We start from the raw sequence: 26,065 nt of genomic DNA on the forward strand, positions 1-26,065 counted from the left end.
AAATTCGTTTTCTATGTTCCTTAAAAATAAATTCTTTGTAAATGAATTTTTGTGCTATTTTTAATTTAATATCATTGCTATAAATTTATGTTGAGTTTTACTAATGTTGGGGAAAGTCTCTAGTTTATGATAAAAAAAAAATCCATCTGCCACCCTGTAAGTTATTCCCCTTATACCACGCCGGTAAAATTGCCAAAATTCCGAAAATCAGGAGGTACGTTTATATGGGAGCTATACCGAAACATGGACCTATATTGAACATTTTTTGCAAGGAGGCATGGTGTTCCCTTAGAACTTAAAATGCAAAATTACAGACAAATCGGTTAGAAAATTTGGCTAAAATTGTCAAAATACCGAATAACGTTTATATGGGAGCTATACCTAAACATGAACCTATATTGAACATTTTTTGCACGGACGTATGATCTTCCCTCCGAAGTCAAAATACAAAATTAAAATTAATTAACTAAAATCGTCAAAATACCGAATATAGGTCGACGTTTAGGTATACGGGAGCTATACCTAAACTTCGACCTACATTGAAATTTCTTGCAAGGTGGTATGCTGTTCCCTTAGAACACAAAATGCAAAATTACAGCCAAATCGACTGGTACCTTTATATGGGGGCTACATCCAAATGTGGACTTACATCCATTAAATTTGTTTTTCTCATTTTGGGCTCGTTATAAAACAATGTTTAAAATTTCAAGGCGTTAACTCGATTAGAACTACTTTTGGCACTCCTTTCCATACAAGTGGGACCACTGTATGGAACAATTGGGCTGACTAAGGACAAACACTCATCTCCGGGTTCATCCATTTGCTTAAGCACTACCAATAAGATGTCGTGTGGGCCCAACGCTTTGGATGATTTCGATTATGCTCACCTTCTAAGCTGTTGACTTAAAGAACTCTTGGTTCTTCAGGGTTTGTAAGACGAAGCTCATCCCGCTCATTTGCTAGTCCCGTTGCATCTGTTGGGAAATTTGGTCTAGTACTCGGCCATCAGGTATATACTGAGCGGCAATCTGCTTTTCAGTGGTTCAGAAAAGTACGGTTATCAGAGGGTATGAAGTCGGGTGGTCGGAGACGATTATAGGGAGGTAGTTTGAGTCAAGGCGGGCTTGCAATGACGGGTTGCCACATATCCTCGTCGAAGTGTTTTCGTTAACTGTGCAATTTGCTCTGCCAGCACTATACCCTTGTGGTCATTGCCTAGGACGGTATGCCAAAGCTCATGATGAGCCCTGAAGTCCCCTAGCACCAGACGGTTATTCCCTTCCAAAAGCGACCTAATATGAGATATATAACACAGGGCACAATTACGAGTATTCAGTATGTTCACATTAACCTCCCCCACCTCGGCAGTCCCACACTTTACTGCTATCCTCAAACATTCCACGTTTGGGTTGGGTGGACTGGTGTATAAAGAAAAGGAAGGCAAGTCCTCCTCTTTCCTTTCTGTTACGATCCTTACGCAAAACGTTGCAACCTACTGGCGACGGTGAGTTTTGTTTCTTGGATCGCGGTGACTATGAGGTTCCTCTGACTCATAAAATCTACAATTTCGCTAACTTTGTTGAGGAGGCTGTTGATTTTTTAATTGCAAGATCGATGCATTTCCGGGCTGCTGAACAAAAACATTGTTGGGGAGACTGCGCGGGTGTATCATAATCGACGAAGTTTAAGACACGCTGGGAGATGTTCTGGAGCCGTAGGTAGGGAGGTAGTCTGAGTCAAGGCGAGCTCGCAATGACGGGTTGCCTCTTATCCTCGAAGGAGCAAATGTGTGGGTTGTCCCATTTGCTCGGCCAGCGCTATACTTCTCTGCTGATTACCTAGGACAGAATGCCAAAGCTCCTGAAGTCTCCTAGCACCAGACTGTTATTGCCTTCCAAAAGCGACCTAATATCAGGTATATAACACAGGGCACAACTTTTCATCGTCAGTATGTTCACATTAAGCACCCCTACCTCGGCAGTCCTACACTTTACTGCTATCCTCATACACTCCATGTTTGGTGGGAAGTTCCCACAAACGCTATCGGAAGTCATGCAAGGAGCTCTAGTCAATTTATCAAGATGGGCACACAACAATGGACTTGGGGTGAACTCATCTAAGACAGAGCTGGTTCTATTTACGAACAAGAGAAAAGTCAAACCATTCACCCTACCAATGCTGGATGGAGTGGTCCTTAAGCTCTCTCTAGAGGCCAAGTACCTTGGCATTATCCTGGACCATCAACTAACGTGGAAAAGGAATGTCGAAGAACGTACCAAGAGAGGTCTTATAGCCCTTTATTCATGCAAGAACTCTATTGGTAGGTGTTGGGAATTGAAACCACAGGTCATCCACTGGATCATTACGACCATAGTTCGCCCTATTCTTACTTATGGTTCATTGGTATAGTGGAATGCATTGAGTAAGACATCCCTTCTCAACAAGATTAATACCGTTCAAAGAGCGGCATCTCTCTCAATTACCGGTGCCATGAAAATCACTCCACAGGCTGTCCTCAATGTATTACTGGATCTTCATCCGATGAATCTCGTGGTGCAAGAGTTGGCAGCAAAGAGTGCTCTCCGACTTAAGGATATAAGCTCATGACGCAACTTCGACTATGGCCACGCTGTTATTTTACGACTATCTGGACTACCAGTGGGATCGGAGGTAATCAGTGATTATATATCACCACAATTACTCGTACACTTAGACGAAATTGAAGTTCGGATATCTGACAGAGAGGCCTGGACCCACAAATCCCCACCTTTATCCGGTATAGAGGTTTATACCGATGGCTCCAAGATGGAAAGGGGAACAGGAGCGGGCGTCTACAGCGATACCCTCAACTTACGGATCTCGTACAAGCTAAGCGAAAATTGTAGCGTCTTCCAAGCCGAAATCTTTGCGGTCGCGAAAGCAGGAGAGTTGATAAAAAACATGGAAGGGGACATAGCTGGACCCTAAAAACACTTAGATCCCACTCAATCAAGTCTGCTGCAGTCTTGCACTGCAGGAAAGCTTTGGGGGCCCTAAGATCAATCGTTACCTTGTGAGGGAAATGAAAATGCGGATGAATTGGCGGGTCGCGGATCTGAGTCAAACGACATCGAAATCGATAACTCAATCAAGCCAACCTTGTGTCATTTCATGCGACTCTTAGAACCAATATACAGGGAGAAGGCTGGTCAGATTTGGATACCGAACCTGGCTGTAAGGTATAAAAGGCAATCTGGCCCAACCTCTCCAAACGGAAGACCACTTCTTTACTCTCTATGGTTGGAATAATCACGAGACACTGCAGAATATGATCAATGACCTGCAAATGGGATAAAAATGACACCACGGACTACTGCAGATTATGCGAAGATGAAGAAGAAATATAGACGATTGAGCACTTATTATGCCGTTTTCCAATGCTCATGACCAGGAGAATTCAAACAATGGGTGAACATACAATAACATCTCTGAAAACATTCTGCCAAGCCGAGCCGACAACACTGCTCAACATCAACATCCCACCGATAATAACATGTGGTGGATGAGGATCGGGCAAACGTAACACATCCATGTCCGCGTTCTCTTCTCTATCCCGGCACGGACCAAGAGAGTTCGGAGAGGGCTTTCCGGGATATATTGACACAAACATATAATTGTTCAATTGCTGGCCGAAGATACCTCCGAGTCAATCCGTTGCATAGAACGGCCCGCCGCACAGTGCGAAATATGGGAACTTTAGTGGAACTTTACTCAAAAATTAAAGTACATACATAGAACTAACAATATTATTGTTGGGATCCATTGCTAAGTATCCCACAAAAAATGCCTCATATTCAGTTTTTTGATTTACCCCGCGAAACAACTAGAAATGTACTTAAAAGTTGCACTTTTGTTTTACAATATTTATTTGCCTTAAAAATTGCTTCCAGCTTTGCTTAAGTAATAGAGTTATACAAACAAATGGTAAGTTAATTGACTATATTTTTTGTGACCGGTTTGGTCCACACTTTACACGTCCTAATGTATCTACCATATATAGATCAGGTTCGAATATGAACTATATTTGTCCACTCCTTCGGATACCTCCCACACAAAATTTCAGATAAGTTCACTTTAAGACCTGCTCTCAAATTACTTTAATTTTTGTTGAAGAAACTTGCATACGATGCCTCCATTACGACGGTAAAAGTTTTTCAGGGGCAAGTCCATACTTCTTGAGAAAACAGCCCAACAGGTGTAAAAACCTTTATGGCACCATATGTAGTGGCTGGAGAGAACGATAACTCTGGAACTGATCAATTGAAATTTGACCTAAATTATCCTTCGTCATGCAGGGAAGTACCAGAAGTTTAGGATCGATATTGTCCATATTCAAACTGAAACTAAATTTGAACAAAAAAATTAGTTTCAGTTTGAATATGGACAATATAGATCCCCAACTTCTGGTACTTCCCCCCAATAGTTAAAAAAATGTCACTAAAATGGTATGCACGATATCTCTTGAACGGGACAACCAATTTGGTCCAAACTTTGTATCTCCTAATATTTTGTACAAATTTAGTTTCACTTCTAAAATGGTCAATATTCGTCCTGTCATTAGAGAACCTCCCACACTAAAGTTCAACATTTGTGTCTAAGTGCAGTTTAGGGTCTGTTCAAAGATCCTTTGGAAATGTATATCCATGCTTTTCGTCGTGTCCTGTTTACAGAGATATTATGTCTTCGTGGCCACGTCCATGTTTCGTGGCATACTGTTCCAATTTTATACGATAACCCACTAGTGGGCGCGATATCTATCGAAAAGATATGACTCCCAAAATAAGATCCATTTCCATAATGGACTATGTCGGTCCATTCCTTCAACATTTTTTAACCTTAATCCTAATCCACAATTTTGTCGGCAAGTTCAAATGTCCAAAAAGGGCCACAAAATTCTGAAAAGACCCTAAATACATTCGATCTGTGCGTACAAGAAAGTCTCAATTCACACAGGCTAAGAGTATATCTCTGTCGATAAAGCCGACTGATACTTTTTATTTTTATTTAAATTGCATACCTTCCCATGGTGCAAGATGGAGCTTTAACTAGTTTACGAGTCAACCTTAGATGCAGTCGCATGGAATAATTTCTGTTCTTGACAATTCATGACCCATGTCGTCTGGGTTAAATTTTGTATTATTTAGACATTTATGTATTATTTTCAGATTTAAGTGTTATCTAAAGCCCATTGACATATACATACACACAGGTCAAAAAGTTCACATATGGGGTCAATTGGTTTTGCTTTAGGTAACAAAGTGTTCTTCAAACCATAAACTATAGATTGCGTATTATGCTTACGGCTATACAAATAGACGTTCATAGTTTTTTACCATTGTGTCAAGCACTTAAACGTAGATGAAGTGACCACTTAATTGTCAATTGCATTTTGTGCCTAACCCAGTAAACAGTTTGCCTAGTTTCGAACATTTTTACTCTATCACTTTCATAACGCATTCTCAGCCAAACAATTCATGGGGTTTGTCTATTCATTAGAATAATAGTCGCAGATAATACCCACCACTTGAAAAATCTACAAATTATCAATGGATTTAAGTGTGGTGGTGGTGGTCTTGTCATCAGTACTCACTTGTGATTACTTAGACGACTTTGCTGCTTTAAGTGTGACTTGGAGAACTCACCTTTATGGTTAGCCAAATACAAATGAGGTTTCATTAAGACAATAATGTTTATTACTACCGGCCAGCAGATAGACTTAGCCATTGGTTATTGAGTGATGATGATAAGTAGAGGAAAAGAATAACAAAAAACAAGTGAGCAAAGGCTATAGTCGGGACGGGGCCGACCATGTGATACCCTACACCACTACCCCTGTGCATAAACTTTTCACTGGTAAACATTTCTTTTAGGGAATATAATCCGACTACCACCAAAAATAATATGTCTCTTTCTCTCTGGGACCCCCATAATCAACCAAAATTTCGTGACCATCCGATTAAAATTACGACCTGTAGCTTGATTGCAAAAAATGGAAGAATTGGATGCATTACCGACTATTGTGGTATCTCCCTTCTTTGACCACCTTCGCCAACCTGCTTTACACCAAAGTAAAGGTAATATTTTCTTCTTCCATTGACAGGCTTTGCCTTTGGAATACCCCTACTAGAAGCCGATATATTCACAAAGAATAAATCTTTGAATTTGTCTCCAAATGAGTTTTTCCCCACTCCGACCCCTACATATTATCCGACTATCACCAAAATCAATAGGCTTCTTCCTCTGTGGGGCCCCCATCTACCGCCAAAAATTTCGTCACTATCCGATCAAAATTCCAACTTGTAGCGTGATTACAAAAAATGGAAATATTTTGTATATTACTGAATTTTGCAATATCTCGGTTTGCTCACTTACGCCAACATACTTTGCATCAATATAAACGAGATATTTTCCTCTTCCTCTTCTTCCTCTGTGGGACCCGCATCAACTCTCAAAAAATTCGTGACGATCCGATCAAAATTGCGACCTGTAGCGTGATTATAAAAAAATCGGAAAATGGGATGCATTATCTACTATTGCCATATCTCTGCTATTTGACTACCTACGACAACCTGCTTTACATCCTTGTAAAGGTGATATTTTCTAATTTCCTTGCCAGGTTTTGCTTTAGATATACCTCTTAAAGAAACAGAGATATTGGCTTTGAAATAAAACGTTGACCTTTCCCCAAATAAGTGTTTGCCCATTCAGACCCCTGAATATCATCCGACCATCATCAAAATCTATAGGCTTCTTTCTCTTTGGGACCCCCATTAACCCCCAAAATTTCGTGACGATCCGATCAAAATTGCGACCTGTAGCGTGATTACAAAAAATCGGAAAATGGGATGCATTGTCGACTATTGCCATATCTCTGCTATTTGACCACCTACGACAACCTACTTTACATCGTTGTAAAGGTGATATTTTCTACTTTCCTTGCCATGTTGACTTTTCTCCAAATAAGTGTTTGCCCAGTCCGACCCCTAATAATTGTCCGACCATCATCAAAATCAATAGGCTTCTTCATCTATGAGACCCCCATTAACCCTCAAATTTTCGTGACGATCCGATCAAAATTGCGACCTGTAGCGTGATTTCCAAAAAAATAGAAAAATGGGATGTATTGCCGACTATTGCGATATCTCCGTTATTTGGTTACCTACGCCGACCTAGTTTACATCATTGTAAAGACGGGATCTTCTACTTTCAGAGTCAGACTTTGCTTTTGGAAAGTCCCCAACCAAAGCTGTGATATTCGTCAATATAATTAAAATCGCAAAAATGAAAATTGGGGTTTTATTTGCTACTATTGTAATATCTTCGTTGTTTGATCACCTACGAGCACCAGCTTTACATCATTAGAAAGGTGATATTTTCTACTTTCATTGTCGGGTTTTGCTTTTTGTATACCCCATATAGAAGCTGAGATATTCGCTTTGGAAAAAAACGTTGTCATTTTATCCACCTAAGTTTTTTGCCCTTTCCGACCCCTTAATATTATCCGACCATCACCAAAATCAATAGGCTTCTTCCCCTCCGGGACCCCTATCAACGTGCAAAATTTCGTGACGATCCGATCAAAATTGCGACCTGTAGCGTGATTACAAGGTTTAGATGGACAGACGGACAGACGGACAGACGGACGGACGGACGGACTGACGGACGGACACACATAGCCAGATCGACTCAGCTCGTCGAGACATTCATTTTGGTATATATAAGTATGGGTCTGCGACCATTATTTCGATGCGTTACAAACTTTTTGGCCAAAACCAACTTATAATACCCTCTCCACATAGTGGTGTAGGGTATAACAAAGAAAATAATAAAACAAAACAAAGTAGGTGGTGGTGGTGGTGGTGGTGGTGGTGGTTTGGGAGTCTTGTTGGCAAAATCACATTTGAACGTTAATTATTTTCAATGATAGCCTAGACAACAGAATGAAAAAAGTAACTGTGGTTCACTAAGAATCAGCATCAATTGTTTTCCCCTCCAGAAAAGAAACCACATACTTGAACCAATGATTTGCTTATTAGCACTTGTTTTGGTTTCATTTCTATTTTGTGCATTGTCTACAAAGAAACTAAGTGGGAGGAGTAGTTATGATTTGGATACCCTTAATTAGTGGTAATGTGGCTAAAGAGTGCTTGTTGGGCCGCCGATGTTTTTGTTGTTTGTACCAGTTACCTCTTTGCCATTCGTAACCAAAGCAGCAGTTGGTCCAGTAAATTAATACACCACAGCTGGAGATGTTACAATGTAAAGTACCTACAATTTATGAGACCACTTAGTATTGTTCAGGCTTATAGCAACAACAAGAACAACAATTAACTTAGTTTATATTTTTTGTAGTTTTTAGGCTATGAACTCTTTAGTAGGTCGTCGTTGTGAAATGTTTCTAATTTATATGTTAAATTAACTTAAAATTTGCATAAATTTACCTGAGCACTTAGTTTAGTTTATGATCCATTTTGTGTGTGTGTGAGTTTTTTTTTTGTATGCATCGAGTTCTGTAAAGAGAAAGAGAGGGTGAGATTTTGTGTTATTAAAGAGGAAAATTTTCAATGGGTTAAAAAATATGTTAATCTTTAAATGAACTATGAATGAACATCATAGAGTTGTGTAGTTCCGAAACGAACTAATTCCGAGGAAGTGTTCCCGACATGGGACTATTGGAACTTTATCCAGTTCTTGCGTTCATATAGTTCCTTTAGTACATATAGTTCCTCTCGTTCATATAATTCCTTTCTTCATTTAATTCCACACTCACTTATTCAGATGAGGCCACATTTACTTATTTTTATTTCAATTAATTTACCAACGATTAAAATAAAAGATTTCTTAAACTATTTCGATTTCGAAACAATTTAGAATACAGGAAACGGAAAAAACGATAAAAAAGAAAGATTCATGGAACTATATTGGTTATGGAACTATTTGTAACGAAGGAAACAGAAAGAACGATGAAAGATAAAAATTCATTAAACTATATCGCTCTCGGAACTCTTTGGAACTATGAAACTATATTAAGGAACTAGTTTCTTTTGGGAAAAGGAACTAGAAAGATCGATCCGCTCCGGGAACTAGATTGTCCAATTCTAGAAAATCACGCAATCAATATACAAAATAAATAGTCGCCATATAAACTTGTTTATCAACCACCACTTGGCACACAGCAAGTACAGATCAACAAGTAAAAAAGTATCAGTCGGCTTTGCCAACAGAGATATACCCTCAGCCTATGTGAATTTTAATTTCATCTACAGACAGATCGAATGTATTTAGGGTATTTTCAGAATTTTGTGGCCCTTTTTGGACATTTGAGCTTGCCGGCAAAGATGTGGATTATGATTAATGTTCAAAAGTGTTGCGGAGGAGGTACTTAAAGGAATGGACCGACTTTGTCCGTTATGGATGAGGATCACTAGTCATTTCAGTGAGTCATTGTATAACTTTTGGACAAACGAAAACATAAAAAAACATAATATCGCTTTAAACAGAACCACAACGAACATCATCGGTATACATTTTCAAAGGTTCTTCGAACAAATATATCAGCAAACTGGCAAATTATTTCCCACTCAATGTAAACAGCCGCAAAATCCATACTTGAATTCCAGAGAGCTCGATAAAGGAACAATGTCGTGCTGCTACCGAAGAGAAGAGAAGCGGTATATGGGGCTATTCTACAATCAGTAGCAACGCATAGCGCACGAGAGGGGTTTTGGGAGAAAAGAAGAGAGGAGAAACGCCTTTTCAGCAGGAAAAAGTGTACACCGCTCGGCCGACTGAAGAATAACAAAGCTCAGGAGTCAATGGTTTACCAGTTTTTCACTACGAGGGCTACTAGAAAAATTTCGGGCCTAATTTTATTTTATTTTTTTTAAGTATTCTCCAGCATGATTTATACACATGCGCTCAAACCAATTGGCAAAGCACTCCGATTAGGACACATCTAAAACATGGTTTTTCAATAGCATCTTCTGGCGACGAAAATATTTGACCACGTTTTTTTCTTCATCTGTGGGAATTAAAGTAAGTCATTGAGGGTCCAGCCCTCAATTCCAAGTTTTGGTCCGGTTTAAGCCGATCTGTGAGAACTCGCATTGTCAAGGTGCACAATAATTATCTTGTTCGTTTTTCGAATTTCTCCGAAGACTTCAGGCAAGCAATTTGTGGTGAACCACTCAGAATTGCTCGTCCTACGTTGCCCAAGTTGCCGTAGTAACAGGCGACCATTTGCTTCGAAATGCTTCTACAACGAACAACTTTCGTTGAATTTGGCTCCGTCTTTGAAGGTCGATTGCTGTTTTGTTTCGGGCTTTTATGCGTAGATCCATGATTCGTCACCTGACGCGATCTCAACCAGCAAAGATTCGGAACCGCCAGTCATTACTAGACAGCGGAATCCTATGCAAATGCATATACGGTTAGGATGGTCGTAGAGAAAATCTAATTAGACAGAAACTCGTTTTATTACAAAATAAAACGAATAAGGCCCAGAAATGTTTGCATATTTTGCATATTCTGCATATCGTGCATATTATGACATATTTGTACATATCTGCATAAAATGAGCATATTCAAAACCATATGCAAAAATATATTCAAGGATTTGTGGTCTAAATATCCCACCAAAATGGCTGATACTTGGTATTAAGTCTTCGTTAGGGGTATGCAAATTTACAACTGAAATCTGTCCGCATAGGTCCACGTCTTCATATAGCCCCCATAGAACGGTACCTCCGGATTTCTGGTATTTTGAAGGTTGTGGCCTCAATATCCCTCCGAAATGGCTGAAATTTGGTGTTAAGACTTCCTTTGGGGGTTAACACTTTCTACCTGAAATGTCTCGATATAGGTCCACGTTTTCATATAGCCCCCATAGAATGGTACCTCCCGATTTTTGCTATTTTGAAGGTTGTGGCCTCAATATCACACCGAAATGACTGAAATTTGGCATTTTGTCTTCGCTGTGGGTACAAAACTTTCCACCTGAAATTTGTCGGTATAGGTCCACGTCTTCATATAGCCCCCATAGAACGGTACCTCCGGATTTCTGGTATTTTGAAGGCTGTGCCCTCAATATCCCCCCGAAATGGCTGAAATTTCGTATTAAGTCTTCGTTGGGGGTATAAAACTTTCCACCTGAAATTTATCGGTATAGATCCACGTTTACATATAGCCCCCATAGAATGGTACCTCCCGATTTTCGGTATTTTGAAGGTTGTGGCCTCAATATCCCACCGAAATGACAGACATTTGGCATTTCGTCTTCGATGTGGGTATAAAACTTTCCACCTGAAATTTGTCAGTATAGGTCCACGTCTTCATATAGCCCCCATAGAACGGTACCTTCCGATTTTCGGTATTTTGAAGGTTGTGGCCTCAATATCCCTCCGAAATGGCTGAAATTTGGTATTATGTCTTCCTTGGGGTTAAAAAACTTTCCACCTAAAATTTGTCGGTTTAGGTTCAGGCCTTCATATAGCCCCCATAGAGCGATACCTCCCGATTTTCGGTATTTTGAAGGTTGTGGCTGTGGTTATACATTTCTCTATTTTATTTACTTGTCTGAAGAGAATTTTAAACAGAAAAATTGTACACACAAACATTTTTGTACCTATTATTGAAATATTTGTTGCATAAGAAAATATGTAAAATGCATAAATTTTGCATATGTCGTATGTTTCGATTGCAATGTAATCAGAAGCCAAAAATATGCCCAGTCTCAAAATTTGACATGAATCGGACCAAAAATAGGGATTGCATAAAATTTCGCTGTCTAGTCATTACAAAGTAATGTAAACAAAAATAACTACAACTGGCATAGAGCGTGTGTGTCCGACTACAAATCCGAGGGTTGTGTGTTCACATGATCAAATCCTGAAGAGAGCAAAATAAAATAAAATTAAAATGTGAAGTGTGTAGAAATTAAAACAAATTTCCCACCTCAACAGTTCTAAAAATAGAAAACCATACATATGTTCATACACTCAGCAATTATTTTAACGAGGGTGTAATGGTTTTAAAGCCCGAGTATGTTTGGACGAAATCCGTTTTAGACAATTTGGAGTTGATTTAGCCATAACCGAACGTCTGTCTGGCTGGCTGAAGCGCACGATAACTCTCGACCGGATCAACCGATTCGATTTAAAATTTGGGTTATATGGGGAAGGGTTATATCGCGCCACTCCTTCCGGTACCGCCCCCACAAAAGTTCGAAAATGTTCTGAAAATGTGTGCGCACGATATCTCTTGAAGACAGTAACTGATTTGTTCCAAACTTTGCACATCGTTCCTATATGGACTCAATCGGTCCACTCCTTCGGGTACCTCCCACACAAAATTTCGGAAAAGTTCAGTTTAGGATCTGTCACGAATCTCTTTGATTTTTGTTGTATCAACTTGTATTCACTGTCCCCAATACGACGGTATAAGTTTCATCAGGGGAAAGTCCATACTTCCTGAGAAAATAGCCTGAAAGTTGAAAAAAAACACAAATTTCAAAAATGTTGGGAAAAATTGTGCGCACAATAACTCTCGAAGGAAGTAACCGATTTGGCCCATACTTTGGAATTCGTAATATTTCTACGAAACATAGATCAGGTTAGAATATGGACTATATATGTGAACTCCTTCGAATATCTCCCACATCAAATTTCGGAAAAGTGCCGGTTAGGATCTCCTCAAAACCTTTATTACGACGAAACAAGTTTTTTCTGTGGCAAGTCCATACTTAATGAGAAAATGGCACGAAAGCTGTAAAAACGAAGATGATGCCTTTAGGTCCACTCCTTCCGATACCTCCCCAACAAAAGCTCGAAAATATTCCCTAAAATGGTACGCACCATATCTCATAAACGGAGCAAACGATTTGGTCCAAAATTTGGATTTCGAAACTTAGTTTATGTTCACTGCTTGGGGTACCACCCACACAATTGTTCAACATTTTTCTGCGGTTAAGGTTCGCTTCAAGGATCCTTTGCACATTTTTCCTGAAGGTACTCCTAGTGGCTCTGTTTACAGCGATATTATGTTTTTCGTAGGCAAGGACATGTTTCCTGGTATAATCGTCCAAAAGCTCTAAATTATATAATGATCAACTGAAATGACAGGTGGACGCGATATACATATATCGAGAGAAATGATTCGTTTTTTAGCCACAACAATGAACTGGTAAAAAAATGTCATCGATTGTACCATAAATGCGGCTTTTAGAGAATATTCGTGGAAGTGCACCTTTGGACCCATACAAATTACTATGGAAGCAAAGATCGTCCGGGTGGCACGGACTAACCTTAACCGATCGTCATAAAATATCATATATACGTTTTTGGATCAAATGGAAAAAACAGGGTGTAGGAGTTCCAATCAAAAATTGTTTGATTAATTTTCTCGTTTAGAGTTAAGCTTGATGATCGGAAATGTATTGCAAGTGACAAAGGAAAGCCAAGGACTCAAACCAACCCAGTCACCAAATTACGTGACCTGGTTTCGCTGTTAGTTGAGCAGCTCTTCAGACGTATCGACTGTGGAATGGCTTCTCTGTCCTATAACTTTTCATTTTTCAAATGCAAATGTTTTTTCATACATTAACGGATATTTGGCCGTTGAAATGTATTTCTTCATGACAAACGCTACTTTGCGCTGCCTTTGAAGTTATGAGTTTTGGCTTTGAAAGCTAACACGCCGTGACAACATTTTTGATATGTTTTCAAGGACGTGGGTTCAAATCCCAGCCGGGCTCAGGGCGATCGTTGTAATGTATATCCCCAAATAATATCAAACAACATTGTTTTCCAATTTTATTGATTAATTACATATGTATTTATTAATAGTATATAAAATTAAATAAAATATAACAAATAAAAAATACGGCATTACCAAATCCTACACGAATCTTGCGGCGTTGTCATATTCGACTGTGGTGAACAATTAAAAGCCAAGGTGAATTCTTCAAATTTCGACCAATTTTGTTGTACTCTCTTATCGTGCATATCATGGGCCAAATCTGCTGTTGTATCCAAACCCAAGGCTGCGATTTTATTAATATCGGCACATAAAAATTGTACAGAATTTACAAAGAAATATTGTTCTTTGGTTAGGCGTAGAAAGGGAAACTGCATGCTTGTATCGAAGCCATCGTCAATCGATTGATAATAATTATAGGCCACACGCAATCCCGAGACATCAGCAATATTTTCCGAAATAATATCGGAATTTGAACCGTCGGAATAACATTTCATGTGGGGAGTAAAATGATGAGCTACCTGGGAGCCAAGATAGTCATAATTGCTTTGATGATCATAGATAATGTGAAACAAATCATAGGCATGGATTATTTCATGGGCCAAGATGACGCCCAGCAATGAGTATTGGTGTATGTGATTTAGTTGGGTGTCATACAGTGGTAGCTGGAGATAACCATGTGGCACCAATATGGCATTTTCAAATATTTTCACGGGCGATGAGGAGCTCAATGAGGTCGGATCTAAATTATAGACTTTATCAGCTATGGGTATACGATTTTGTTGCAAATTTCTATAATGCAATTCATTCATAAATTTCAAAACATTCAAGTGGCTTCGAACAAAATTGGTTTTATTCACCTGCAGCTGTTCATAGAAATCGGCAACAAATTCTTCACTGCAGTTACGTGGTAGATTGCCAATTTTCAATTGCATGTGGTGCAATTCTTTCAGGATGAAATTTTGTTCTTTTGTATCGAGTTTCAGGTGATTTTCCTTCACCAAAGATTCAAAGGAATTCTTTAGGTTATCGAACATTTGCTTTAGTTGAATTTCTATGTCCAAACGTTTCTCCTTGAACAGTTGCTCTTCGTAGAGATAATTCATAAAGAGTGGCATAAAACTGCGTACATATTTGATACAATTCTTCTGGCTGCCATAGGGTAAATTTCCATTAATGTGATACATAAATTTCAGCATAATATAATAGGCCACGGTTTCATTGGAATATTTGGCGAAATGGTTTTTGAGGTTTGTAAAATATTCCGGATTCCAGGCAAATGTTTGTATTGTTAAATTACTCAAATCCTCGTTGGGTTTCTTGTTCAGCACAATTTGAAAATATTTCATCCAATCGATTTCAGTTACATTTCTTTGCAACTCCTTTAGTTGCATTTGCTGGAAATTGTCACCATAGTTCCGTTTCTCTGTTTCATTTATATACTCAATTTTGGCCAATTTATAAAGAGTTGCCTCAAATTCCATTAATTCTTCCGTTATACTGTGACTGGCATTGTGATCCATGCCAAAATTTAGAAAAATATCTTCCACATCTTCTGATTGCAGGGCATCTGAGGCTATTACAGCTTGTTGGGAAACTTCTAAAAAATATTCCGAACTATTGTGTGGATTAACATTAACATTGTGCACCAAAAATACACCATTTAATCCATATCTTCGTAAAATCGCCAATACCTGTAGCCAATCAAAATTGCTTGCATTAGCCCATTTCTCTTTATTGTCAAGATTGAATATTGGCCATTCCATTTGCAGTTCATGTTCCACAGCTCTTAGAAATTGATTCAAGACCAAATCTTGCACATTTTCACAGGCATCATATAAATCCTTGGCCTTTTGATAGACTCCTGTGCTCCATTTCAAACCTTTGGCCTTTTCCATTAACTCCTTAAACTGATGATTCACCTTATAATCCATATAGCCGGGCATATCAATATATTCCTCTTTGCCACCATTGTAGTTACGATGCCAATTACCGCAAGCATATTCATAGAAATTTTCACATGGATCCACCGATTCATTGAGATTTGCCTTAATTAATTTTTCATATAATTTATTCACATTTATAGATGAGGTTGTGGCAAATTTGCCACCACAAAACACAATTATTAATACGAATAAAATTGTGCGGCGTCTAAACATATTCTTTCTTTCTTCAATATGTCCAGAAGATGACACTCCCAATGCCAAACTAATCTTAGGGAAAGAAATTCTGTAAGTGAAAAATAAATCTCTGCTTTTTCATTTCATATTTATAAGACGCCCGTTAAGCCTATGCTTGGCATTAATCTGTTCATGTTGGCTTTATCAGAAATTCTTTGTGTTTTCTCTGCATATGTACATTAGGGCTATAACCAAAAAAATACCACCACATAGCCGTGTAGAGCATGGAAAACTATTATGAAACACGGTGTCAATTTTTCTCTATCGCGAAAAAAGTTTCCGCACCAAATGCATTGAAGTTCTGCAATGCATTTTTTAATTTTATCTGTCATAACAACATATTTGTTTTTCATTAAAATTTTTATTTTTTTGTAACCTAATTTAAAATCATTATCAAAGCGTTCTGGACCAATTTCTTCTCAAATCGCGCTATTTCGGACCACATTAGGATTTTTTGACACTATTGCAATTTTTGGTTTTTCTTTATAAAGTCGTGAATTTTATGTTTATATTTTTTTAACCTATCGGACCAGGGAATATGGGGTCATTTGAAACGAATTCGCGAAAGCTACAGACTGTTTTTGTTGACTTTGCTTGTGAGAATCGTATTTGTTTTCTACAAAAATACAACACCACTACCATGTGGGGAATTTTGTCCTAATAATAAAAACGCGTTTCTAAGACCGATTCTGTGAAAAAAGTTCCCGCGCCGGCCGTGATTACTAAAACCCTTTTGATATTTTTTCTACTTAAAATTTTAAATTTGCTTTGTTTGAATAAATATTTATAGAAAAAAATACAATTCTCACAGGCAAAGTCAACAAAAACAGCCTGTAACTTTCGAGAATTAGTTGCAAATGACTCCATATTCTCTTGTCCGATAGGTTAAAAAAATATAAACATAAAATTCACGAGTTTATAAAGAAAAACCAAAAATTGCAATAGTGTCAAAAAATCCTAATATGGTCCGAAATGGCGCGATTTTAGAACAAATTGGTCCAGAACGCTTTGATAATGATTTTAAATAAGATTACAAAAAAATAAAAATTTTAATGAAAAGCAAATATGTTGTTATGACAGATAAAATTAAAAAATGCATTACAGAACTTCAATGCATTTGGTGCGGAAACTTTTTTCGCGGTAGAGAAAAATTGACACCGTATTTCATAATAGTTTTTCATGCTCTACACGGCTATGTGGTGGTATTTTTGATATTTGCAAAAAAGTGCAAAAAGTTATATCCCTAATGTACATACATACATATTTATTTTAGTTTGTATTTACTACAAGGGTCATTGTTTTTGTAATTTCGTTACTTATTATTTCCATTTATTTTATTATCACATTATTTTATTTCATATCTCTTAAAAGTTCAAAATAAAACAAACATCTTTGAGATTCCGAGCTTCTAGTGATCTGCTGTAGAGCAAATTTATGTTGACACTAGTGAATGCTAAAGGCGTCATGGGAATTAGTAAGAAATCACACGAGTCCATTTTGGAGATTAAACGAAAAATACGCTTTCAGTAAGTACATACATATTTTTACGAAAGCGACTGGTGGAGTTTATTTAGATGAATTTGCGTTAATTCAAAAACTATATTTGTAGCGCATATTTGCACCCTCAGCATTTATGCTAATGAAAATGCTGAGGTGCCTGATGGAAATAATGTTTTTAGACCCCAAGTATGTTGGACGAACTGTGTTTCAGACAATTTGGAGTTGATTTAGCCATGTATGTCCGTCTGTCTGTCTGGCTGGAGCGCACGATAACTCTCGAACGGATCAACCGATTCGATCTAAAATTTGGCTTTCGTACACAGAAAAAAATATTTCACATATTTTCGTTCGTGATGTAGTTTTTTCATACTGTACAGGTACCTCACATAAGATACATGCGCAGTTTCTTATATCCATCCGAAAGCCACTATTTTTTCAAAAATATGTAAGATTTTCATGAGATGCAAAATCACTTTCCTATTTTTCCCTATATTCCACTATTTTCTCTCATATTTCCTCTCTTGTTTGGTAAATGATCTCAACTTTGTTCTCGTTTTCTTATGAATGGTCTCGTCGTCTCACCATCGCATTGACAATGTATCAACAAACCACAACACAATCCAAACCTTCTTCTCACCATCACATTGAGACTATATCAACAAACCACACCACCCAGATACACACCACAACAACATACCTTAACTACTACGTACTGTAGGTTGCAACAATTTTGTTGTTAGTTAATGACAAACCAAACAACTACAGTGCGTTTGGTGTCGAAAAAAACAAAGTGTTTGGCTGTATAGTTCGCAACTACAAATTTTTAATTTCTTTAATATAAAGGCAACATCTAATATCTCAACCAAGTTCTGATAGACTCAAGATGTATGGTTCGTATTGTTCTGCTATGTTCACAAGACGATAAACAACTACAGTGAAAATCCATTAGAAGAAACGGTAAATTACAATAATGCTAAATAAAAGCATTAATTAAAAAAAGCAGCAAAATTTGTCTCTGGTTTGGTTGGTGGTGTGTGGTGGTTGTTAGTCAATAATAACAAAAACAAAAACTCGCCAAAATTGTTTTTTTTTCAATCTCTCAGAAAAAACAGTATTTTTTTGCTTTATAAAAGGCGTTCATGAAATGCAGAAATTTGAACCTTGGCAATACTTTATGAACACTATTCCTGAAATGCAGTACAGTCGAACCTCGATTATCCGTGATGGTCGGGACCGGAGGCATCACGGATAATCGATTTTCCCGGATAATGGAGTCAATTTTTTAATGTAGTTTTTAAACAAATTTTTAAGTAAAAATGACATAGTATTCTATACAGTAATATTTAAATATGTTATTTTTATTATAGATATTTATTAAAGTAAAGGAATAAAATAAAATCATGAATTCAAGAATTAATATTTTCATAAGAAATATTTCGAAATTATAAGTTAATTCATTAGATTTTGATATTAAATATAAGAGTGTATATTTAAAAATATTCGTTTAAAATTGTTTGCCTCTTCTTACGCATTTTCGCCCTTTCAGTTACAAGCTTCTCTTGTATTCGATAAACTTGCAATTTATCCTGTTCTGAAATACCAGGGCACCCAGTATTCTCCAAGAAATCCAATAATGTCGTGGAAGCATCTATTGCTTCTTTTATAGTTATTTTTGGAAGAACTATGTCATCGCCTTCAGTTTCTTCTGAATTGTTTTCTTCTTGAATGTTATCAGTGGCATTTGCCATATCTATAATTTCGTCATCGGTCAAAACAGCAAATTGAGAAGCATTATTATCACACCTGAGCCATCTTTCTATATCCTCAGCGGTAAAAATGTTTGTTACATTTAATATTTGTGTTACACTATCGGATGTATCAGTCATATCCATATCTGTAACGCGAACAGGCGAAATTTTAACTCAATTTATTTCGGTTATATGCCCCACTTATTTTCGTTTTCTGGGCAGAGCAAGTTACCCCACACATTTTTTAAGACTGCCTCACTAACACATTCCCAGGCGTTAGCAATTGACCAAAGTGCTTTCTTTATGTTGTATCCCTTTTTAAATTCGTCTATACTGTTTGACGTAACTAATCTTTGTACCATGGTTTTTCGATAATGACATTTAAAGCTCCATATTGCACCCTGGTCCATTGGCTGAATCAAAGATGTACAATTCCGCGGAAAAAATTTTACAATTACATTTTCAGTTTTGAAATCATTAACGTCTGGATGTGCAGAACAGTTGTCTATTAGCAGAAGAATTTTGCAATCTTCTTTCAAACCAATTTTTTAACATGATCTCTTACTTCGGGAACAAAATATTTGTTGAAGCATTCTAAAAATATTTGTTGAGTTACCCATGCTTTTTTGTTGGCTTTATAAATAACGGGAAGTTCGTGAACATTCTTTAAAGCTCTTGGTCGAGCACTCTTTCCAATAACTAACGGTTTGCACTTGTGACTGCCAGCAGCATTAGCGCATAATAATGCAGTTAGTCTCTCCTTTGACACCTTATGTCCATCTATTACAGATTCGTCATGGCATACCAAACTACTATCGGGTAAACACTTCCAAAATAGGCCAGTTTCATCTCCATTATAAATTTGCTCATTGCTAAGTTTTTCCATCAAAATAAGTTCATTTAATTTTTCAAAAAACATTGTGGCAGCTACAAAATCAGCTGAAGCTTTTTCTCCTTCAGTTTTGAGCATGTAAATTCCATGCCGTTTTTTAAAATTTGCAACCAACCGTTAGAATATTCACATTCTGATGTTATGTTTAATTTTGAGTGAAAAACTTTAGCCTTTTCCTGTATCATTGAACCAGTGATTGGAGTTCCTTTAAATCTTTCTTGACGAAACCATTCATAAACAGCAAAATCCAATGTTGGCTCTTCAGCAGTTTTTAAGGCTTTTCGGGTTTGTAACCCACAAAAAGAGTCACTTTCTACACAAAATTTAAGAAGATTTTCTTTGTTTTTTAAAATGTCGTAAACTGTTTGTATTGCAACTCCATATTTCTGTGAGAGCATTTTAACGGATCTATTGTTTTGCGTATGCTCATTAATTATCTTTACTTTGTCTTCAATAGTTAAGACCTGTCTTTGTCTCTTTGCTGCTGTCATTGCAAAACGTGAACAGAAACAATCCGATCTTCTCAAATTTCTTGGTCAAACTAACATAATCACTACATGCATCATAACAAGGTGTGTATATAACGGTTCTGCGCTGGCTTTGCAAAATCACAACAAAATAACCATGTGATTGCGCAAAGTCACAGCACTGCTTGTGTACACAATGTGCATTTGCTTTTTGTTTACATAATGATCCAATAACAAGGTCACCCACAATTTCCTTTTGTTTTTATTCCCGGATAATGGAGTTAATTACGAATAATAGAGGTAATGGAAAAAATACCAAAAATTCTTATTCATCACGGATAATGGAGGTTCCCGGATAATCGATTCACGGATAATCGAGGTTCGACTGTAATTATTTTTTTCGGTGCAATATTTTGTCCAAACTTAGTTTAAGTAGTGAAATTTCTATTAGACTGAGATGATGTTCCAATATGGGCTCAATCAGTTCACTCCTTCGGGTACCTCCCACACAAAATTTTGGAAAAGTTCAGTTTAGGACTTGCTTGTAGCAACTTGTATTCGCTGCCCCTAATACGACGGTATAAGTTTCATCAGGGGAATGTCCATACTTCCTGAGAAAATAACCTGAAAGGTACAAAAAAACCCTATGACACCGTGTGTAGTGGTTGGAGCGCAAGATAACTCTCGAACATATCAAGTGATTCGATTCACAATTTGGTCTTCGTAATATTTTTGCAAACTTAGTTTAAGTTCAAATATAAGCCATATCGGCCTTCAGGTATCTCCCCCACAAAAGTTCAAAAATTTTCGGAAAAATTGTGCGCACGATAACTCTTGAAGGGAGTGATCGATTTGGTCCATACTGCACGTCCCAATATATTTGCCATATGTATATCAGGTTCGAATATGGACTATATTTGTCCACTCCTTCGGGTACCTCCCACACAAAACTTCGAATAAGTTCACTTTAACCCCCTGTTTTTGTAACTAATTTTTGTTCGTTCGTCTATGTTCGTAATAATTTAGGCATCCATAGCTCAGCCCCCAGATGACATACAGACCTAATTTTTCGTAGACAAGTTCCCTATTTAGTAAAGAATCCTTCATTTAAAAATCAGCGGTCTACATTTGCGCTAAGGCGAGTAAATCGATCTACAAAATTTGACAATTCGTGTGAAAAGAATAAACAATTTTACAAAAACTGGGGGTAAGACCTGCTCTCCAATCACTTTGATTTTTGTGGAAGTTTTTTTCAGGGGCATATCTATACTTCTTGAGAAAACAGCCCAAAAGGTCTGAAAACCCCTATGGCACCATATTTAGTGGCTGGAGAGCATGAACTGATCAAAAGATTTGGTCCAAATTTTGGCCTTTGCCATATTTTGTCAAAACTTAGTTTCTTCAACTTCCGATACTTCTCCCCAATATTTAAAAAAACATGTCACTAAGATGCTATGCACGATATCTCTTGAACGGGCTAAGGGTATATCTCTGTCGACAAAGCCGACTGATACTTTTTTACTTGTTCATGTTTATTTTGCTATTGTTTTTGTTGCATTCTCTCTTTCATATTTGTTTTGATCATTCAGTTTCAACTGCATTGTGACGTCATTCATTATTACACCTACTACTCTCTCTCGTATTTATTACCTCTGCCCTATTTGTTGTTTGAATTCATCCGTCTGTTTGTATGTGTGTGTAGTAATCGACATTTTGATTGAGCATTGCGGAACATCAAACCGCGAACTAAAACCGACAGTGAAGTAAAGTGTAGCCTAAGAAAAGTCATGTTGTGTGCATAGTAGAGTCAAGCCGTGAGCTTAGTAAAGCATATTCATTTTTATTCCGTAACAATATGTCTACGGAAATTGTGAGTTCGAGGTGATTTGTACTCAGAGAAAAGTCAAAATGCGAAATTAATCCCATCATACGTACTGAGGTCTCTTTTTATTGTTTTTCTATCCCAATTTCTATTTTAACCGAGGACCTGGGGTATCAGTTAATGTCATCTTACAAAGCCGATGGAGGTTTGCGGGAATACCAATGTCTGAAGCTTGGAATACTTTTGAGCATATAGAGCCTCTATTGGGCAGTTTATGGCCTGCTCTCGAATCGGGGCAAGCCCATACTTCAGGGGCAAGTCCATACTTGGTCCATACTTACATGGTCCAAACGTTGTACATCGTATTATATACACGTCAGAAGTATTGTGTGTTACTTATTTTCTTTAGGACCGAGGCTGAGGGTATATCTCTGTTGGCCAAGCCGACTGATCCTTTTTTACTTGTTGATGCTACATTTTCATCCTCCCAAGGATTATCTTTACTGGTGTCGAATGTGTTACTGTCGGGGCAATCATGTATCTTTGAGATGGTAAGCGTGGACACAGTCGCTTCCATTGCCCTTCCATTGGATGGTATTGGCTGCAGCAGTTTTTCCGGTCCCATAGGAAACACCCTGCGTACGTCTCTGCTCATATGTGGCCAACCGAAAACACACATCAATAAAAATGCATTTTCTTTGGTTACCAGGTATGTTCTGGAATTCAAGTATGTTTGGATGAAACCTGTTTCTGACAATGTGGAGTCGTAATATTTTGTCCAAACTTAGTAAATTCTATGAAGTACACTTCCCCCACCACCACAAAAGTGCAAAATTTCCCCATAAAATATGCTGGTACCTCTCTCACAAAATTAAAATATGTTATAGGTTAGGTTAGGTTAGGTTGAAAAGAGGGGCGAATATAAGAATCGCCACATGCCCGTATGGGGCATACACTTAAGCCAGTATAGGCCTCTGTTATGTTATAACAGCATACATTTTGTCTTCCGGGCCTTACCAACAATTGTTGACTTAGGTAAATGTTTTGGTGAAGGCCCCTATATAACGGTATCTAGTTATATAAAGTAGTTTGAGGGGCTTCCAACCGAACTAGCTGTAAATTTGACATTTCAGGTTGTCTGTTGACGGGAAACAATTGCCTGAAAGGCTGTTGACATAGACCCTAATTTGGTGTACCCCCAACCATCAACGTAGTCAGAAAATTTTTGAACCATAGGAAAACCGCTATTGCGTTTGGTGAGAGTCGGTTCAGATTTGGACATGCATATGTAATTCCCATATATATTTTCGAGCGAAATCATGTATTTCATGTACGAAATACGCTGAAATAAGCTTGTTGATTTATATTAAAATTGGTTCAGATTTGGATATAGCTGTCATATATATTTTCGTCCGATTTCAAGTATTTGATGAACTAATTTTGATAAAACTCGGTAAACGTAATTGATTTATTGAGATCGCTGTTGGTAGCAGCTCATCAGACACATCGGCTGTTTAGTGGGATCTCTCTCATCGAACTTTTTTTCCTTCAAATACAATTTCTTTTTACAGTGATGGATATTTGTCCATTCAATCTGTATGGATTTCATGACAAACGCTTAGCGCAGCTTTTGGAAGTTATGAGTTTGGCTCTCAACGCGAACACACCGTGATAACACCTTTTCATATGTTTTTTTAAGGACGTGGGTTCAAACCCCAGTATGGCTCAAGATGATTTTTATTTTTTTGAAAATTTTGCCTATTATGGCGAAGATAATTTTAATTAATTTCTCGTTGGGATCGAGCTTAATGGTCGATGATTTTTTGCAAGTGACAATGGAAAGCCGAAGATTCGAACCCACACAACCACCATTTCGAAATTTTTACTTTTTATATATTACACATCTTCAGGGAATATGTTAGAAAACACCAACGAAACGTCGGGTAGACAATGAAATATAATAATCCATATTGGACTTATTTTCCAGTCCACTTCACGAACAAGTACGCGTGTATCTATTTCACTTTGGAATTGTGTGCAAGCAATAATTGAAGATTTTTATCTTCGACGTTATTAAACCATTTATTTAAATTAATTGAAAAGCAAGACTGGACATTTGTTGTTTTCCATGATTAGTATTAATTATAGACATCTTATGAGTATGGTGGCATGGTAGTCTACGCCAATAGACTATGGTTAATGCTCCCATAGGCAATAAATAGTCAACGAGAAAAGAAAATCAAGAAAAAAAAGAAAACACGATTTTAATTGAACAAGCGGTCAATAATCGAGAAATAATACAATATTCGTTTATTGTTGAATTATCATAGCAGTCAAGGGGCGGCTATGTGTTTGCCCAACTTTTGGGGGGATTTGAGAAAAATAATGGAAATTTTCTACAGTTATCTGCAAGTAAGTTGTACATAACAAAATATGAAATATGCTTTCGGTGGCTCTATAATTTAAATAAAAGCACCATTGTGTGCCAACCACGGCAACGACAACAAGACATTAATGACAATCAATGGAAAATTGGCTCCTTATGTGGTCGAATGACTAATAAACTCTGATTATTAATACAAACTTTAGTTACTAATATTTATTATTTGTTATACGGTTTGTACTTTAGACATTAATGAATGGAGATTTATGTATTGGCGTGTGTGGCTGACTATATTATGGTAATACAGTTGTCTTACGTCATTTAATAAACAAACGTTTTTTTCTGGTTTGTATAATTAATAAATAATTGTTTTGGGTTATTGTACATGAGAAGTCATGTATTGAAAATCAAACAAAAGGAAATTGTCATTTCCAATTAACGAAAATCTGGTAAAAAATCTGCTTATGAAACTAATGTATAAACATAAGATATGATTTTTACTTTAGAAATTTTGGAGCGGGAATACAGCTGATAATTTATTTAACCGTTAGAATACATTACTCTGATTTAGATGTAATGGAAATCCAGTTACAATAAAATAATAAAATTAATTTTTAGAAACTAATTAATATTCAACAGTATTTGCCATCCGACCTGTATTAGACAATGGGATTAGTTCCAATAAGATGCTAATTGATATGCGGATTTAAAAAAATAGAGAAATCTTTTCAACTGTTTTCATACTAATAGAATGGAAGCTGTGTGGGAGAGTTAATACTAAGTGCACAAATGGATATCATGATCCGAGAAGAGAAGGTTGACAGCCCCATCTTTTTAAAACAAACTTATATGTATATCTCAAAAATGGTAAGACCTTGGAGAGAATTTCAAAAGCCAATCTTGTACAGAATTTTCACAGCTATAAGATTTTCTCTAATCATATTTCGATTGGACTTGCGGTTTTCAAGAAAACTTGTGAAAACCTAAACAAACTTTGACCGCGATTTATTTAAAAAGCCCTTTTTTATACCCTCAGCATTTATGCTAACGAGGGTATATACACTTTCATACGGGCAAAATGTGCCTCATCGAAATAATGGTTTTAGACCCCAAGTATGTTTGGACCAAATGTGTTTCAGACAATTTGGAGTCGATTGAGCAATGTCCGTCCGTCTGTCTGTCTGTCTGCCTGTCTGGCTGGAGCGCACGATAACTCTCGAACGGATGAACCGATTCGGTTCAAATTTTGGCTTTCGTAATATTTTGCCCAAACTTAGTTTAA

The 26,065-nt window shown here is 37.2% G+C and overlaps 2 protein-coding genes across 18 annotated transcripts in view; both read right to left on the reverse strand.

The window, feature by feature from the left end:
- The window catches only part of LOC141389196 (uncharacterized), a 268,423-nt gene that overhangs the window by 95,925 nt on the left and 146,433 nt on the right, over nucleotides 1–26,065 (reverse strand). For all 17 annotated transcript variants that reach the window (XM_073960350.1, XM_073960342.1, XM_073960343.1 and 14 more), the window contains one exon: nucleotides 8,481–8,549. The gene's annotated coding sequence lies outside the window, so the exon portion shown is untranslated. The remainder of the gene's footprint in view (nucleotides 1–8,480; nucleotides 8,550–26,065) is intronic.
- LOC141391000 (phosphate-regulating neutral endopeptidase PHEX-like) lies at nucleotides 13,923–15,950 on the reverse strand. The gene has a single exon (XM_073963920.1). The coding sequence runs from the start codon at nucleotides 15,948–15,950 to the stop codon at nucleotides 13,923–13,925; it is 2,028 nt and encodes a 675-aa protein (XP_073820021.1).

This window comes from Musca autumnalis, unplaced genomic scaffold (assembly GCF_047663935.1).
Source record: "Musca autumnalis isolate F117 unplaced genomic scaffold, ASM4766393v1 scaffold_1, whole genome shotgun sequence".
In the NCBI taxonomy this organism is placed as follows: domain Eukaryota; kingdom Metazoa; phylum Arthropoda; class Insecta; order Diptera; family Muscidae; genus Musca; species Musca autumnalis.